Source organism: Piliocolobus tephrosceles, chromosome 3 (assembly GCF_002776525.5).
Source record: "Piliocolobus tephrosceles isolate RC106 chromosome 3, ASM277652v3, whole genome shotgun sequence".
NCBI lineage: Eukaryota > Metazoa > Chordata > Mammalia > Primates > Cercopithecidae > Piliocolobus > Piliocolobus tephrosceles.
Genome location: NC_045436.1, coordinates 66388187 through 66404349, shown reverse-complemented (window position 1 = coordinate 66404349; position 16163 = coordinate 66388187). Strand labels below are relative to the sequence as shown.

At 35.7% G+C, this 16163-nt stretch overlaps 1 protein-coding gene and 1 pseudogene across 5 annotated transcripts in view; both read left to right on the top strand.

Annotated features, from left to right (window-relative positions):
* Window positions 1-16163, top strand: part of SPATA5 (spermatogenesis associated 5) — a 363998-nt gene that overhangs the window by 92755 nt on the left and 255080 nt on the right. For all 5 annotated transcript variants that reach the window (XM_023217553.2, XM_023217552.2, XM_023217556.2 and 2 more), the window contains one exon: window positions 6002-6211. In XM_023217553.2, the coding sequence (XP_023073321.1) occupies window positions 6002-6211 (210 nt within the window). The remainder of the gene's footprint in view (window positions 1-6001; window positions 6212-16163) is intronic.
* Window positions 1732-3457, top strand: LOC111546270 (annotated as a pseudogene).

Sequence of the window (16163 nt, the reverse complement as noted above, 5' to 3'; positions counted from 1 at the left end):
AGTTCAATGGCGGGATCTCGGCTCACTGCAACCTCCTCCTGGTTCAAGTGATTCTCCTGCCTCAATCTCCTGAGTAGCTGAGTTTCCAGGTGCCCGACTCTATGCCTGGCTAATTTTTGTATTTTTAGTAGAGACTGGTTTTCACCACGTTGGCCAGGCTGGTCTTGAACTCCTGACCTGTGTATATGTGTTTTAATTGGGATTATAATGTATTAAAATCTTTATATTCTGCTTTTTTATTACATAAAATTTCAGAAAATATAAAGTAATCTTCTAAAATTTGTTTAACGTCTATATGATTATCCATTCTTTAGGTATTCTATAATTCATTTAATACTTGTTTGATGTTTGACATTGAGGTTGTTTCTAGGTTATTTTCTATCATACAGAGTGTTGTACCATGAATCTTTGAAGAAGAAATCTTTTTGTATTTCCTGAACTGTTTTGCGAGGATGTCTAGGAAGTAATATTACTAGGTAAAAGTGTGTGAACTTCTAAAATATGTTGCCAAGTACATTTAATAAACATTATGATTTGTTTTCTTCTACCAGTGAGTGACAGTGTTCTTTCATTGTATATTACCGGCCTTGAGAAATCCATATTTTACTCTTTGCTAATATTATAAGCTGAAAACAGCTTTTCACTATTTTAATTTGGATGTTTTGGCTTTGATTAGTAGAGAGTTGAGCTTTTTGCCCCCACAGTTTGATTTTGCATTTCTTTTTTGTATCATCCATTTCCTCTTATATTCCATACTTGTAACAGTACCTTTCCTAAGCTAGTTATTTAAACTTTTTTTAAAAAAATAATTTTAATGATTTTTGAAATGGACTCTTCTCTTTGAGCTGTTTATTTATTTATTTTTTACCTTCTTTTCCCTTTTTAAGGTTTTTATTCTTACCTATTAGGAAGATAACAAGGTATATCTAATTACATGACATGCAGTCTTCACCAAGAAGCCAGAATCTTAAATTTATAGCTCACTGTTGCCATCTGAGATATAAGTAGAACTACAGTTACTCTGGTTTACTTTCCATTAAGTCAACTTCCTTGCTCTTCTTAAACTCCACTACTCCTTCTTTAATGATAGCCCTTCTACCAACACATGGATCTTCATAGACTATAAGAATCACTTGATTTATGTTTTTCATTTACATTTTAGAAAACTTCCATAAAAAGTGAAAGCTCTTTCAGTGTGTCTCAGAGAGATTATCTCACAAAGAAATGTTCTTCTTTGAGCACTTTCTTGTATTTCTTCCTGTCTTCAAAATAAGTCAGATCATTTAATTTATTTTAATCTTTTCTATTAAGTGCCAGTAGCACAAAGTCTCAATATAGTCAGCAGTCCTAAACAGCCCAGGAGAGGGAACCCCTATAATAATTAAATGCCTGTAGAATATATATTTATTATGGTTGGAGATTCCTAAGTTGAGAGAGGGAACTTCCTCCACCAGTTAGTAATGAAATGCAGAAGTGAAACTGAGTATCGTATACCTATAATATTTAGTTCTAACTCTTTCTTCACCATTGTCATTAGGAGAGTTGGCATGCAGAAACATCTTGAGAGTTGCATATTTTAATACATTATTTACCTTTTCCACACAGACCTTGATAGTCATATAAATTCAGTCTTGCTCAGAGTTGTCCAATCTTTTGGCTTCTTTTGTCCACACTGGAAGAATTATCATCTTGGGCCACACATAAAATATACTAACACAGGCTCCGAGCAAGATGGCAGCCTCCGAGCCGGTTAGGCTAGGGCTTCAATACCCGCCAGCAGCTACCCTGCACTGTACGGCCTTCCTGGCTTTTGGTTGACTTGAACAGATGCCGAGTCATCACAGATCTCATTAGTCTCATCTGCCAGTGCTTTGGCGTCGGTTCTGGGGCCCTCTGAGGCCTCTAACTGGAGCGGGGGCTCGTGCCTGCAACTGAGAGCGCACGCCTGGTGAGAGACAATGACTGCCTTAGAGTTAAATTAGAAGAGGGAGGAGTTGCTGAGAATTCTGTAGTCATCAGTAACGGTGACAGTATTCATTTATCACTTACAAAAGCAAAAAAGCGGACATTTAAGTTAGAGGAGGATGAAGAAACTGAACCGGATTACAAATATTCAAAGAAGCATTGGAAGAGCCAAGAGAACAATAACAATAATGAGAAGGTCTTGGATCTAGAACGAAAAGCTGTCACAGATCAGACTGTAAGCCAAAAAGAAAACAGAGAAAAAATAAAGCAACCTGTGGCACAGCGGGTGATGATAACAAAGAGACCAAAAGAAAATCACCAAAAAAAAAGGAGAAATGTGAATATGGAAAAAAGGCCAGGAATCCCAACTCTCCTAAAGTACAGGCAGTAAAAGACTGGGCCAATTAGAGATGTAGTTCTCCAAAAGGTTCTGCTAGAAACAGCCTTGTTAAAACCAAAAGGAAAGGTGGTATAAGCGTTTGCTCAAATGGGAGTCCCAGTTCCTCCTCGGAGTCTGAGTCTTGTCATGAATCAATCAGTGATGGTCCCAGCAAAGTCAGTTTGGAGGCCAGAAATTCCTCAGAGAAATTACCAACTGAGTTATCAAAGGAAAGACCCTCTACCAAAAGTACAACTGCAGAGAAACTGGCTACAAAACCTGCCTTTAGCCTTAACGCCCAGCAAGGGCAGGACCTCTGGAACATCGTCTTCTAGTTCAGATTCTGGTTCAGAGTCAGATGACCAATGCTTGATGTCATCGAGCACCCCGGAGTGTGCTGTGGGTTTCTAAAAGACAGTAAGCCTTTTTGCAGGAAGAGGTTGTCCAGGCCCTGGGCTGTCATCACAGACTGCAGGTGCTGCTGGATGGAAGCGTTCTGGCTTAAATGGTGGCAGACAGGCTCTTGGTCCTTCTCCCAGTGTGTCTCTCCCCAGTTTAGGAAGAGGATGGGGTAGAGGAGAGAACCTTTTTTCTTGGAAGGCAGCTAGGGGACGGGGCATGTGGGGGAGAGGTCAAGGATGAGGGCATCCTGTTTCCTGGGTTGTAAATAGAAGCACTGACAACCAGAGACAACAGCAATTAAATGAAGTGGTAACAAATTCATCTACTATTTTCCAGAATCTGGTAGAGACACACCTGAAGGACTGTAATCTGTTACTGCTGTTAGCAGCTGCCCCTCAAATTGGAGAAAAGATTGCATTTAATCTTTGGAACTAACGTCGAGTTACACTCTCCTGATGTCTCTGATTACAAGGAAAAATATTAAGCCGCAATCCAGAGATACAGCAAGTAGATAGAGAAATTCTTTCATCCTTACCTTCCTTGAGAGAACCTGGGAAATTTGATTTGGTTTATCACAATGAAAATGGAACCGTGGTAGTGGAGTACACTGTGATGCAGGAGAGCAAGATCACTGTATTTTGGGGAGAGCTGATTGATCCAAGACTGATTATTGAATCTCTGAGTAATACATCAAGTACAGAACCTGTCTGAATATGACCTCTCCACCACATAGTTTATGAATGTCTTGTTTGTGAAAGTGACTATAACTTGGACTTTTTTTTTTAAGAGGATTTGAAAGTTATATGGATTTTTTTGTTGTCTTCATTTTACTGCATAGGAAACAATCTACCTCATCATTTAAAATGACATGGGTGTCGGTTTTCTAGACCTTTGTTTTTTGTTTTTGTTTTTTATTTGGTCAGGTTTAATTTCAGTTAACAAAACGTAAAACATGACATTCCCTGCAGATATTGTTGTATACCAATGCTTATGGTTTCTTCTGTTTTTTAAAAGTTTTTGACCATGAAGCAGCAGTTGTCAGCAGGAGTTTATAATACCAAGAATGTGCTGCATATCTTGTCTCAATAAGTTTTAAGTAACATTTAAAAATATTAAAGCATAGTACTTGACCTAATTTTTTAGCATTTGAGTTGTTCCGTTAAATGGAGCATCTCGTAAATTTCAAGTATTTTATACTTGCAATTGTTAAGAGTTAAAAGGTAGTTGGATTTGTCACAGACAATGAGTTAAGGAATCCTTCACGTTTTTCCCAACTGAGCTTCAGGCCAGGAAATGTGTCATCTTGCCAAGCACCTGGCTGAGTGTGCTGGAGTGAGGATTTGAACAGAAACTTCCTTTTCTGTTATTATTTGCCACTAAGCTAAAATGGCCAAATATATACTGTGAAAATTGGTTTCTTTTAACAAAGGATCAGATCCCTCTTTCAGTTGTACATATTTTTAAATAAAATCATATTAAACTAAAAAAATATATATACTAGCATGAACAATAGGTGATGAGCTAAAAAAAAATGCAAAAAAACTCATAATATTTTAACAAACTTTACCAATTTGTGTTGGGCTGCAGGTTGGACAAGCTTGGTCTAGCTTAAGTTTTATGGATTACTTGTACAATAGAATTGAATTGATGTCTACAGTATTTTGAAGAGTGTGAAAGTGGTTTTTTAAATTTGTACTGTATGTTATAAAGCAGTATGAGTAACATACTTTATGTGTGAGACTTTACATGCCTAAGAAATATTTTTGTTAAGAAGGGTTTATATTTATGGTGGAGTATTTGTTACAACATGGGGTCTATACATACTTGTAAAGAAATTAGGGATAGAGAATGCATCACTCAGGCCCCAGACAATCTTTCCATTCATATGGATTGATTAGTCATCACATAGTCCATATTTTTCTACTGTATTCAAGTCCCAGTTGATACTTTATGTATCATATTGCTTAGTTCCCAAACATGTTCCCTTCTTTCTTTTCATGTAACTTTTAATTACTCATTTGTCCGAGTCTGAATCCCGAATATTGCCCTTGATTCCATTTTGTTTCACCACCCCTTTCCAAATGTAGCTTTAAGTTTTTCCTGTTTCTTTTTCTACTCCCAGAACCCACAACTATAGCTCTGAAGTATGTTTCCAGTGAGTTTTCAGTATGTGCATGTGTTTACTCTAGCTCAAGGTGTGTTTTTTTTTTTCTGATATTTATGTCATTAATTGATCTCTCTAATGAATCTTGTCAGAGAAGTCTTACAGAAGGACATTTCAGACCATATTTCTCTCTAGATTAAAAAAACCTTCGAAGACTTCCAAGTATGTACGAAGAGTTCTCTTGAATTCCTTCATCTGGTCTTCAGGGTCTATGCTATGACTTCAACTTTTCTTTATTATCCTCCCTCAAATATTTTTTCTCTTATCCTTTTTATGCTTCTTTCCTTCTGAGCTTTCTGTCATTTTTTGGCCTGTACCTACCATTTCCCTGTTCTCGCATTTCCAAATATCATCTATCCTTCAAGAGTTGGCGTTTAGGTTTGTCTTCCAGCTAGAAGTAATCTTTTCCTCCTGGGAACTCCCAAAGGCCTTTTCTGTTAGTTATTGTACTTAGTATCCTTTCTGTTGAACTGTGGTTGTTAATGGTTACTGGTTGTTATAGTTGGTTCTTTAACGTGTGGATTCCTGTCTCCTTATTTTATTTCTTGTGTACGTTTTCTGGTACACGTATATTCTTAAGACATATGCAGTTCTGGGGGTATTTCTTAGTGGAGAAAAATAAAACCTTGGAGATACTTTATATGCCAAAGATAAAAATGATTGTGTGTTCTATAAAGATCTACAAAAATATGCTTGGAAGTAGTTTTGCTAAAAAAAGAGGTATAAGAAATTAGATACATAGATGAGACCTTGGATGACTGACTCAAACCACTTTCAGACAGATGAAAACTAACTTCTAAATCTTTCTAGAAGGTTAGATGTAATGCTTTGTTCAATCATTTAAACAGTTATTTATATGAGACTTACAAGCAGAATTTTTTTTTTTTTTAGTATTTTTACAATATGCAGTTCACTTTTTATGTACTCCTAATTTACTTCTTGATACTCCTTAGAATTTTTTAAAGGATTTTCCTGATTCTTAAATGGTTCTATTCTTTTTTGCACTTCTTCTGTTAATGATGTGTTTTATTTTTTTTAGTTCTCTGTTTGTCCTGGCAAAACTTACATTTGGAAAATGTTCTATTTTTCAGGTATCCTGGTCAGATATAGGAGGACTGGAAAGCATCAAACTGAAGTTGAAACAGGCTGTGGAATGGCCCTTAAAACATCCAGAGTCTTTCATTCGAATGGGTATTCAGCCACCTAAAGGAGTTCTTCTGTATGGGCCACCTGGGTGCTCTAAAACAATGATAGCAAAGGCTTTGGCCAATGAGAGTGGACTGAATTTTCTAGCTATAAAGGTAGGATATTAAATTTTTTAGCGGCTACTCTCTCTTGGCCTCCGCCAATGCCCATCCTCTGACTCCTACTTTTAGGAGAATGAATAAAGGCATCTTAACGAGCAGTGATTCTTTTTTTTTTTTTTTTTGATATTGATGGTGATATAATATAGGGAGATGAGTGATAAGAAATAAATTTGTGTGAGTAATCAGCAAATCATGGTAGACATCGAGAAGACTGCTTTATTTAGTTTCTTGATTCTGATATTTCTTATATCCATGTGTAACAGAAACTAATCTTTTTTTTTGTTTGTACATTTTTAATTATAGACTTTTACTTAACCAGGATTTAAAGATAAACGTGATAACGAATTCAATATTTATATACCTAGAATTTTCAAATGAACAAAGCACTTGTATACTAAATTCTTTAAAAATACTTTTCCAGTCAGAAAGTATATGTTCATTGTTTTTATTCTGAACCACACACACACATTTTATTCGTTCATTGCTCTGCTCCCATTAACTGGGATAGATAATCTTTCATGATATGTAGTTGTACACTTACTTTAGGACCAGATATTAATTTTATGTAGCATTATGATGTATCCAGGTACTTAATCCACACATATAAAACCGTAAATCCATTTCTGTGGACTGTATCACAAAAATATGTACCTAAATAGATTTACTATCCATTCATTTCAGAAAAGGCACACGATCATCTGTTTTGATATTACCAGGGAATTTTTTGCATAACAGAATGCATTTTCTATCTTAGAACATTGAAATCATGGGCAGTTTGAAAGCATAAAACTTCAGAGTAGTTTGTCAACTTTTGGCTTTACTTAAGATTTATATAGAATGATACTTAGGTGTGATTAAGCTGTTTGTTCTTTAAGAGTATCTTCAACATATTTTTTATTTTCTGGAAGATATTGGAGAGTAAATATAGGGGGAAGAGACCATTTATAGCATGATCACTTATGGGGAATCACAACTACAGTTTTAAAGGTTGCAGGTTTAGTTTTTATTTTTTTGAGACATGGTCTCACTCTGTGGCCTAGGCTGAAGTATAGTGGTGTGATCATAGCTCACTGTAACCTCAAATTCCTGGGCTCAAGCTATCCTTCTGCCTCAGCCTCCTGAGCAGCTAGGACTACAGGTGTGAGCCATCACACCAGCTAACTTTTTAACATTTTTGTAGAGACAGAGTCTCACTGTGTTGTCCAGGCTGGTCTCAAACACCTGGCCTCAAGCAGCCCTCCCACCTTAGCCTCTCAAAGCTCTGGGATTATAGGAGTGAGCTGCTGCACACAGCAAAGGTTGCAGTTTTAAGGGTTGAAGTAACGAGTGATTTTGAAATTTCCCGGGACATCTTGATTTCTCCTTGGTCCTTGTCCTTTTATCAAGTGGTAATGGGGATGGCTGTTTACTGGCATTTTCTAGTCTTTTTACTGTCATCTCCATTTTTCTGTTCTTACCTTGTATATTTTACAATTGTATATTCATAGTCTTAGAGTGTTTCTTGTCTACTGGAAATCTAAAACTTACTTGAGAACCTGTGAGCCAAGTCCTCATCAAATAAGTTTTAGACTTGACTCTTAAGAGCACACTTATTTTCTTACAAACCAGTGTCTTACTTTTTTTCTGATCCAAGGTAATAATTTTAGGTACTACCAAGACTGCTTTCTGGACTATTCTAGAATTACTTAGAAATATATTTATTATCTTTTTTGAACATAAACATTTCATAACCTTAGACAATTTCACTTTTAGTCTTTTTTTCACTATGAGGAAATCGTAAATGATTCTTTGAAAGGTTTAACTTTGTCCACTGTTATATAAAATAACCAGGCACACGTTCACTTATTTGAGCTTTTTCATTAGATTTTTAGGTCACAGACAGAAAAGCCATGTGGTGTTAACAAATTATCTTAATTGAGTTCGTAACTCAGAGACTATTACGTGTCCTAGTTACTAATTTTTATTTAGTGTGGTTTTTTATTCAGTTTAGAATTTAGTGTAGTTTGACAATATTATTCAAGTTTTGAATCTGTGTGAAGGATATACTTAATGGATGATGGGTTTTTATTTTTCAAATTGAATATCCCTTATCAAAATGCTTCGGACCTGAAGTGTTTAGATTTTGAATTTTTTTGCATTTTGAAATATTTGCATTATACTTCTCAGTTGAGCATCCCTAATCTGAAAATTTGAAATCTAAAATGCAAAGTGGGCATTTTCTTTGATTGTCATGTTGGAGCTCAAAACGTTTTGAATTTTGGAGCATTTTGGATTTTTAGATTTAGGGATACTCAACATGTACTATTCATTCAACTCTCCTATATGTTTAAAATTTTTTTAAATACAAAGTTGGGAATATGAAAATAATTTGCCTTCTACTAGCATTTTCATTGGTCCTGTTATTTTCATCTATTCAGTGTTTGTGAGGAAAGTTTTAAAGTAGCAATACCATACAGCTTATGTATGAGAAAATGGAGCCAAAGAAGTTGGGAATTCATATTCTGTTCTCTTTTTTTTGAGATAGAGTCTTGTTCTGTAGCCCAGGCTGGAGTGCAGTAGCACTATCTCGGCTCACCACAACCCCCACCTCCCAGGTTCAAGAGATTCTTGTGCCTCAACCTCCTGAGTAGCTGGGATTACAGGCATGCACCACCACGCCCGGCTAATTTTTTGTATTTTTAGTGAAGACAGGGTTTCACCACGTTGCCCAGGCTGGTCTCGAACTCCTGAGCTCAGGCAATTTGCCTGCCTCACTCTTCCAAAGTTCTAGGATTACAGGCATGAGTCATTGCACCTGGCCCTGTTCTCTTTTATTTTAACTTCCTGTTTAAAAAACTTGGCAACTTTTGTTCAACCTACATGTTTGGTTTCAACCTATGTATTTGTTTTCTACAGGATTTAAGTGTTACAAGTTAGTTTGAAATTTTGAAATAACAAATCTTACACATTTTTAAAGTGATCAGAAAAAATAGACATACACTAGAATTCTCTAGCCAGTTAGGAAACACAAGTATTTAAACAGACTGAAAGGAAAAACTCCCTATTGCTTTTCACAATGGTAGTTACTTTTAATCTTAAAGATATTTTGATAGATTTACACTTATTCCTCTAAGTTTATGAAAGAACATTTTAGCTTCCTCTATGCATCTTTTCTGAACAGGGATTAAAAGATATGTACTGTATTCAGGGTGGAGACTTCACCTTGGCTTGTGTGGGCTCTTAATGCCCTCTGGCATATATATGTGTTTTCGTGTAGATTGTGACTTTCGACATGTTGTGTAAGTTTAGTTTGTTATCTGGGCTGATTACGTCAAATACTTTTCAGTTGAAATTTCCTCTCTGCTGCTTCTCTCTTGCTTTTGTCTGAAGTGCTACAATAGATTAATTGCCCTGGGATAGCTGCATTTCTTTACTATATGAAGAACTGTCACTAATTCTACAAGAAGTGTGGTTAGGCTTCTGACAGGGATTTTCAGCAAAAAATTATTCTGGTGAATACAGGAATGTAATGAGCTTAGTATATCCTTGACTTTTTGGGAAATTTTCTTCTCTATACTTGTCTCAGAGAGGAATTGTATAAAATAGATTTCATTTCTGGAAAAACCTGTGGTTTGTTCAAAGTAGTGCACGATTCAGAGTACAGGTGCTCCCCAATTTAAGATGAATTTACTTAAGTTTTTGACTTTACAACGGTGTGAAAGTGATATGCACTCTGTGGAAATCATAATTCGAATTTTAATCTTTTTTTTCTTGAGACAAAGTCTCACTCTGTCGCCCAGGCTGGAGTGCATTGGCATGATCTTGGCTGACTGCAACCTCTGCTTCCTGAGTTCAAGCAATTCTCTGCCTCAGCCTCCCAAGTAGCTGGGATTACAGGCATCCGCCACCACACCCGGCTAATTTCTGTATTTTTAGTAGAGACGGGGTTTCACCATGTAGGCCAGACTGGTCTTGAACTCCTGACCTTGTGATCCACCCACCTCGGCCTCCCAAAGTGCTTGGGATTACAGGTATGAGCCACCGTACCCGGCCAAATTTTAATCTTTTACTGAGCTTGATATGCAGTACAGTACTCCCTCATGATGCTGGGCAGTAACAGTGAGCCACAGCTCCCAGTCAGCCATGTGATCATGAGTGTACATGGCCAACATTTTACAATGCACTGTGCTGCCACATGTTTTTGTCCAACTATAGGCCGTGTAAGCATTCTGAGCATGTTTAAGGTGGGCTAAGCTAAAATGGATGTTCAGTAGGTTAGGTGTATTAAATGCTTTATGACTTAGGATATTTTCAATTTTTGATGAGTTTATCAGGACATAACCCCATTATAAATCAAGGAGCATCTGTAATTACTATTTGTCATTTACTAGATATATTAATATTCTCTTATCAAAGGTACAAGATAATCTGAAATTTTAAAATTCCAAATTCATCTTTAGACTTCTGTTTTTAAATTTTTGCATGGAAAACTGCATAGCTACCTCTTTTAATTACAGAATGCTTTAAGATTACAAATAAGGATAATGATTTTAAGAAGTTAAGTGACTTTTCCAAGGTCTAAGTGGTGGTGATGGCACTGAAATTTAGTCTCAGAACTTTCTGAATCGAGTCTGAGCTCTTAACCACTGTATTATATGCTCTTCCATTTTTCTTTTTGTTTTTTAAAAAAATAAAACTAGTGTCCGATGGCTTTTTTCATTAATTACACAAAGTTACCAGGGAAGGTAGTTTAAGTAGTTTCTGTAGGGTAGGTTCAGAGAAGTGGAAAGATGTTAATATGTTTCTGGGAACTGGTTTGAAAAATAATTTTGTTTCTCTAGGACAGAGAAAACAGAAAAAAAACATGGCTTTGGTCTAGGAGTAGAAGTTAATAGGAAAGGGTTATCACGGCCAAAGATACAGGAAACTGTGGAATGAAATAGAAGTGCCTAGAAAAAGACTGATAGTGGGATAATGTAGAGCTTAAAATTTACCTGTTAGTATGTAATTTGTGCCCTTGATATCGAGTAAGTCCTGATGAAAAGAACACTAAGCTGGAATTCACATAGCTTGGATTTACTTCCTAACCTTAGCACTTTTTAGTTTTGCAACCTTAAGCAAGTTCTGTAAGTCTCATTTTTTTCATCTAGAAAAGTATAACATTTGTACATTATAAACTTTGGAGAGCATTATATTTAAAAAGGCAAATGAAAAAGTTTTAGGGGGGTGTAACACCCCACTCCTTGGGTGTGGACTTCTTTCCAAAGAATTTCATATGGAAAGAGGAGACGCGAAGAGCTACTGTACAGTGGTGAAACCTGACAAACCATACCACAGCCAGATGATCAAAGTTAACATCTTCAGTGATAAGTCATGTAGACAGTACAGTTGACGCTTTGAACAACAAGGGCTTGAACTCAGTGGGTCCGCGTATATGCACTTTTTTTTTTTCTTCAATACGGTTGGCCTTCCTTTTTGGTAGGTTCCACAACCAAACACAGATTGAAAATACAGTACTTGTGGTATATGGAAACTCCCAAATAAGGCGGGTTAACTATGTATCCTCAGGTTCCGCAGGCTAACTATGGGACTTGAGTATGTGTACATTTTGGTATCCGCAGTGGTCCTGGAACCAGTTCCCGTGGATACTGAGGAATGACTATATATACCCTTAGATAATGTGGTGAGAATAGCACTTTACTTCTGTCGTCTTCCTCCTGAGTATTCGTAACCCTTATCCAACCATGAGAAAAACTTTAGGCAAATCCAAGTTAAAAGACATTCTGTAAAATCACTAACTAGTACCCTCAAAACTGAAGGTTATCAAAAACCAGGGAAGTTTGAGAAACTGTCACCACCAAGGAAACATGATAGCTAAATGTAATGTTACAATATTCTGGGTAGGATGCTGGAATGAAAAAAAAAAAAGGACATTAGGGAAAAACTAAGGAAATCTGAATAACTGTGGTCTTTAGTTTAATAATAATATATCAATCTGGGTTCATTGATTGTAACAAATATACCATGCAAATAGGAGATAGTAATAATAAGGGAAACAGTGTACTGGGGTGGGTGGGCATATGGGAGCTGTTTGTACTATATGCTCAATTCTTCTGTAAATCTTAAACTTTGCTAAAAAAAATATATATTTAAATAAATTTTGAGGTCAGTATCATAGATCTGGGCATATTGTAGATGAAGTAATTGAAGTTTAAAAGGCTAACTCTGAGTTCTGTACTGCAGTGAACGGATGTATGGAGTAAGGCAAAGAAGAATCATGAAGAAGATTGTGGATTTCATGGGTGAGGGCTTTGATGACCTCTCCTATTCATAGTCCCCCTGCCCATAATGATACTGGAAAGTTACTGGGAAAAGCCCTGAGAGGAACTTGGCTGGGGAACCTCGGTTTGGGGCTGCCCTGAACTTGCCTGTTTCACTGCACTTCTCAGTTGAAGCCTATAAAGGTGTGTGTTAGTTCTGGCCCCAAACCCAGACCCCAGCGCTATAAAGAACTCTTTCTCTTAGTGTTTTGGTTATTTTTTCTTTCACCTTGGGTGCAGCTTCCAGTTTAGTCTCACCAGGAACTATGTCATTTCATGCCTTTTGTGGATCCTAACTCTATATTCTCCTTCTATAGGTTTATTACTATTCGGGCTTATCTAGAGTCTGAAATCTTTTGAGTTTCCATTTAATTTCCTTTAGAGTTTTGTTTTGTTTTAACTTTAAAAATTCCCTTGACTTCACCAAATAGTGTTGTATTATCTGCCTTATTTGCTTAAATTGGCAGTTATTAATGTCCGTATTAAACAAAGACATATACTTAGTTTTATCCCTGTTTGAATGACTATTGGAGAATAATGAATAGTAACCTGTAATTATTGGGACAAGTGGAATAGTTATTGTGCCGTTGTCAGTTTTACAAGGTTATGAAGACATTAGATCAGATTTACTGAAATTTGTCATTATTTATACAGGATACTATGTTAAAGTTGTGGCATCATATGTTAAGACTATATATATGTTAATTATGTGAGTTGGGCTTTTATCAGTTGATAAAGCTGATATATAAAAAAAGATGTTTGATATGAAAATATCCCATAAATAACATTTATCTAAAAGCAGAAAATGACAATAAGAACTATAACAAAATCTTTAGCGTTTGGAATCTAAGAAGACGTAGAGAGATTTGGAAAGAGAAGAATAATTTTAGACTTACAAGAAGTTTGAAAATAAGCAAATTTTATTGTTGGTTTTTTTAAATTCATGGATAAATTAGCTAATGGAGAGAGACTAGTTTTTTTTTCCATCTTAATTCCTTTTTGAATGAAATTTAGAGATGAAATAAATATTACAATGTCATGTCTGTAACACTTTAAAAAATATTTATACAAGTTTTACAACTGGAATAACAAAAATGTGTTAAGCACCTTCTCTGTGTGTCAGGCACTGTACATAGTAAACAAAGATATATTAGATGGGCTCCTCGTTATGTAGCAACTCATAATTTAGTGGGGGAGATATTTGACTCAACAACTAATATGAAGAAACGGGTAACATGTAGAATCTGCAGCTCTTGGTTGTTGATTGTATGTGAGAAATGAGAAAGAAAATAAGTCAAAGGTGATAAAAATTTTTACTGTCAATGACTGGCAGATGGAAATATCCTAACCCCAGGGAGAAGAGGAGAAACAGGTTGGAGGTGAGAGAGAAAATACCTGTTGAATTTGAAATGCCTTTGGGACAAAATGTTGAATATGGCTTAAAGGCAGTTGTTGGTATGGATTTGTAGCTCAAGAGGATCATCATTTAGAGAGATGAAAATATGGAAATGGAGATGAAAATATGGAAATTGGAAACCAGTGTTTGAGATTCTGCGGGGAAGTCAGTAAAGGAGACTGAGAGTGACAAAAGTAGTCATTAATAACAGAAGGGGATTTCATGGGCATGTATATATGTGTAAATGCACATTTTACAACTTGCTTAATTGTAGCCAGCATGGTCCCTGCAATGTAAGTTCTGAAGGAATGTGTCATTTTTCTTTTTCCTAAATAGAGTGAATGAATTTGGGGAAGGATTGTATTATACTTTTTGAGAGGAGCAGTTCGAATTCTGTTCTCTTTCCTGCCAGCCCCTCTTGCATTTTAGGGTTTTTACTTGCCCACAGCATTCTTGCCTAGTAATTAAAACCTATTTTCAAACTCTTTGAAGTGCTTTCCCAGAATGGCCTTCTGTATGTGCTGATACTGTACTTTTTATTAATTTTCAAGTTCTTTTACTCACATTACATATATGTAATTCTATCTCATGTGAGTTTGGGTTTTTATGAGCATATTCCATAACGTTTAACCATAGTTAACACTTAGGTTAACTTGCCTTCCCTAGACATTTTAGAACTTATAAAAACTTCATTTGAATTGTAATAGCTAAAGGCACCAGGCAGGTGTCAGACACATTTAAAAAGCCTTTGGGAGGACTGAAAAAAACCCGGTGGTGATTAAAGGGGCAAAATTGTAAGAACAGAAGGTGTAAATATTATACTTGAGTTTGTGACTGATATGGTGTAAAATAATGAAGCACAGTAAAAGATAAGTCAGGTTTACTTCTCACTAGATTAATAGAACAGCTGGACAAATATTTTCACATGTGTTTATGATATTTTTGTTATTTTGTAAACTTGGATACTTGAAATATTGGCCATGGAATTTTAAAAATAATGCTATTAAAAATAACTCAATTAATGGTACTTATTAATGGCAGTTTTTCTTGATCATTCTTATCAGTAAAGCACATGCTATCTAGGAGGTAAAATATGTGGCAAGACTAACATACATTTTTTAAAAGTAACATAACTTGTGAGCAAATATGGGACTTAGACTATACTATATATACCTAAACTTTGTAGTTAGATATAAACGGTCTCTTGTTTATAATGGGTACTAATAAAATTCTTATTTTCCAATTAGCCTATGCTACCATCTATTAAGAAAGAATTAGACTTCACCATTGCCACTTGATCTGCTCACCAGAAATACATTTGAATTTGAATTGCTAATAATGTGTAAAATCTTGTGTTTTAAATTTTAAAAATTATTTTTAGCAGCCAGCTTTGTCTAGCCCCAAATTAACTTTCATCTAAAATCTTGAGACATTTCATGCCTCTTTTAAGGACTTAGAGAGAACAGGACATCATAATTTTTAGAAAGAGTACTGGTTTGGAAACCACAATTCTACATTCTTATTATTTCTGCCATTTAACTTGCTCTAGGACTTTTGACTATTACTCACCTTCTTTGTACTTTGCCTCAGTTTTAGGTGAGTAGGTTAGACTAAGTGACTCCTAAAGCCCTTCTGCTAATAATATTCTATGAGTAGTCATAGTACTTGTACTTTAATCTGTTGCGTTATCTTTTGTGCAGATGGTGGCCAAATATTTGGGGCAGTTTCTCTGTCAAGTGTAACAGTTGAAAGACTTGTATCCCAGTTCTGCCATTTGCTAAGCTGTGTGACTTTGGAAAAATTACTTCACCTCTTTGCACTTAATATTTTTTTCTGTAAAATTGTAGTAACAGTATACAACTCAGAAAACTGTTGCACAGCAGTAAAAGGGATAAGAGGTAATAAGCATATAGAAAGAGTCCACAAAATTAGTACATGCTGATTGCTGCTCTCTTCATTTTTAAGAAATTGATGTATGTTTGACCTCAAATGGAGCAAAAAATATGGCATCACAGCTTATGATTCCTTAAGTTTTCTGTTAGTAGTAAAGTGTAATATTTATCTTTGAAACTGAATATAGACTTTTTAACTCTTTGAACCAAAATACGGTGATTTTTGGCAACTTAAACTTCAAGCTGAAAATAACTTCCCTTGGTAATGAAATTGCTCTGACTTCTCATAAAACTCGAGACCAATGCAACATATGAGTTCAGCTACTTGGGTTGCATTTTGCAGGCCATCCAGGTAAGAT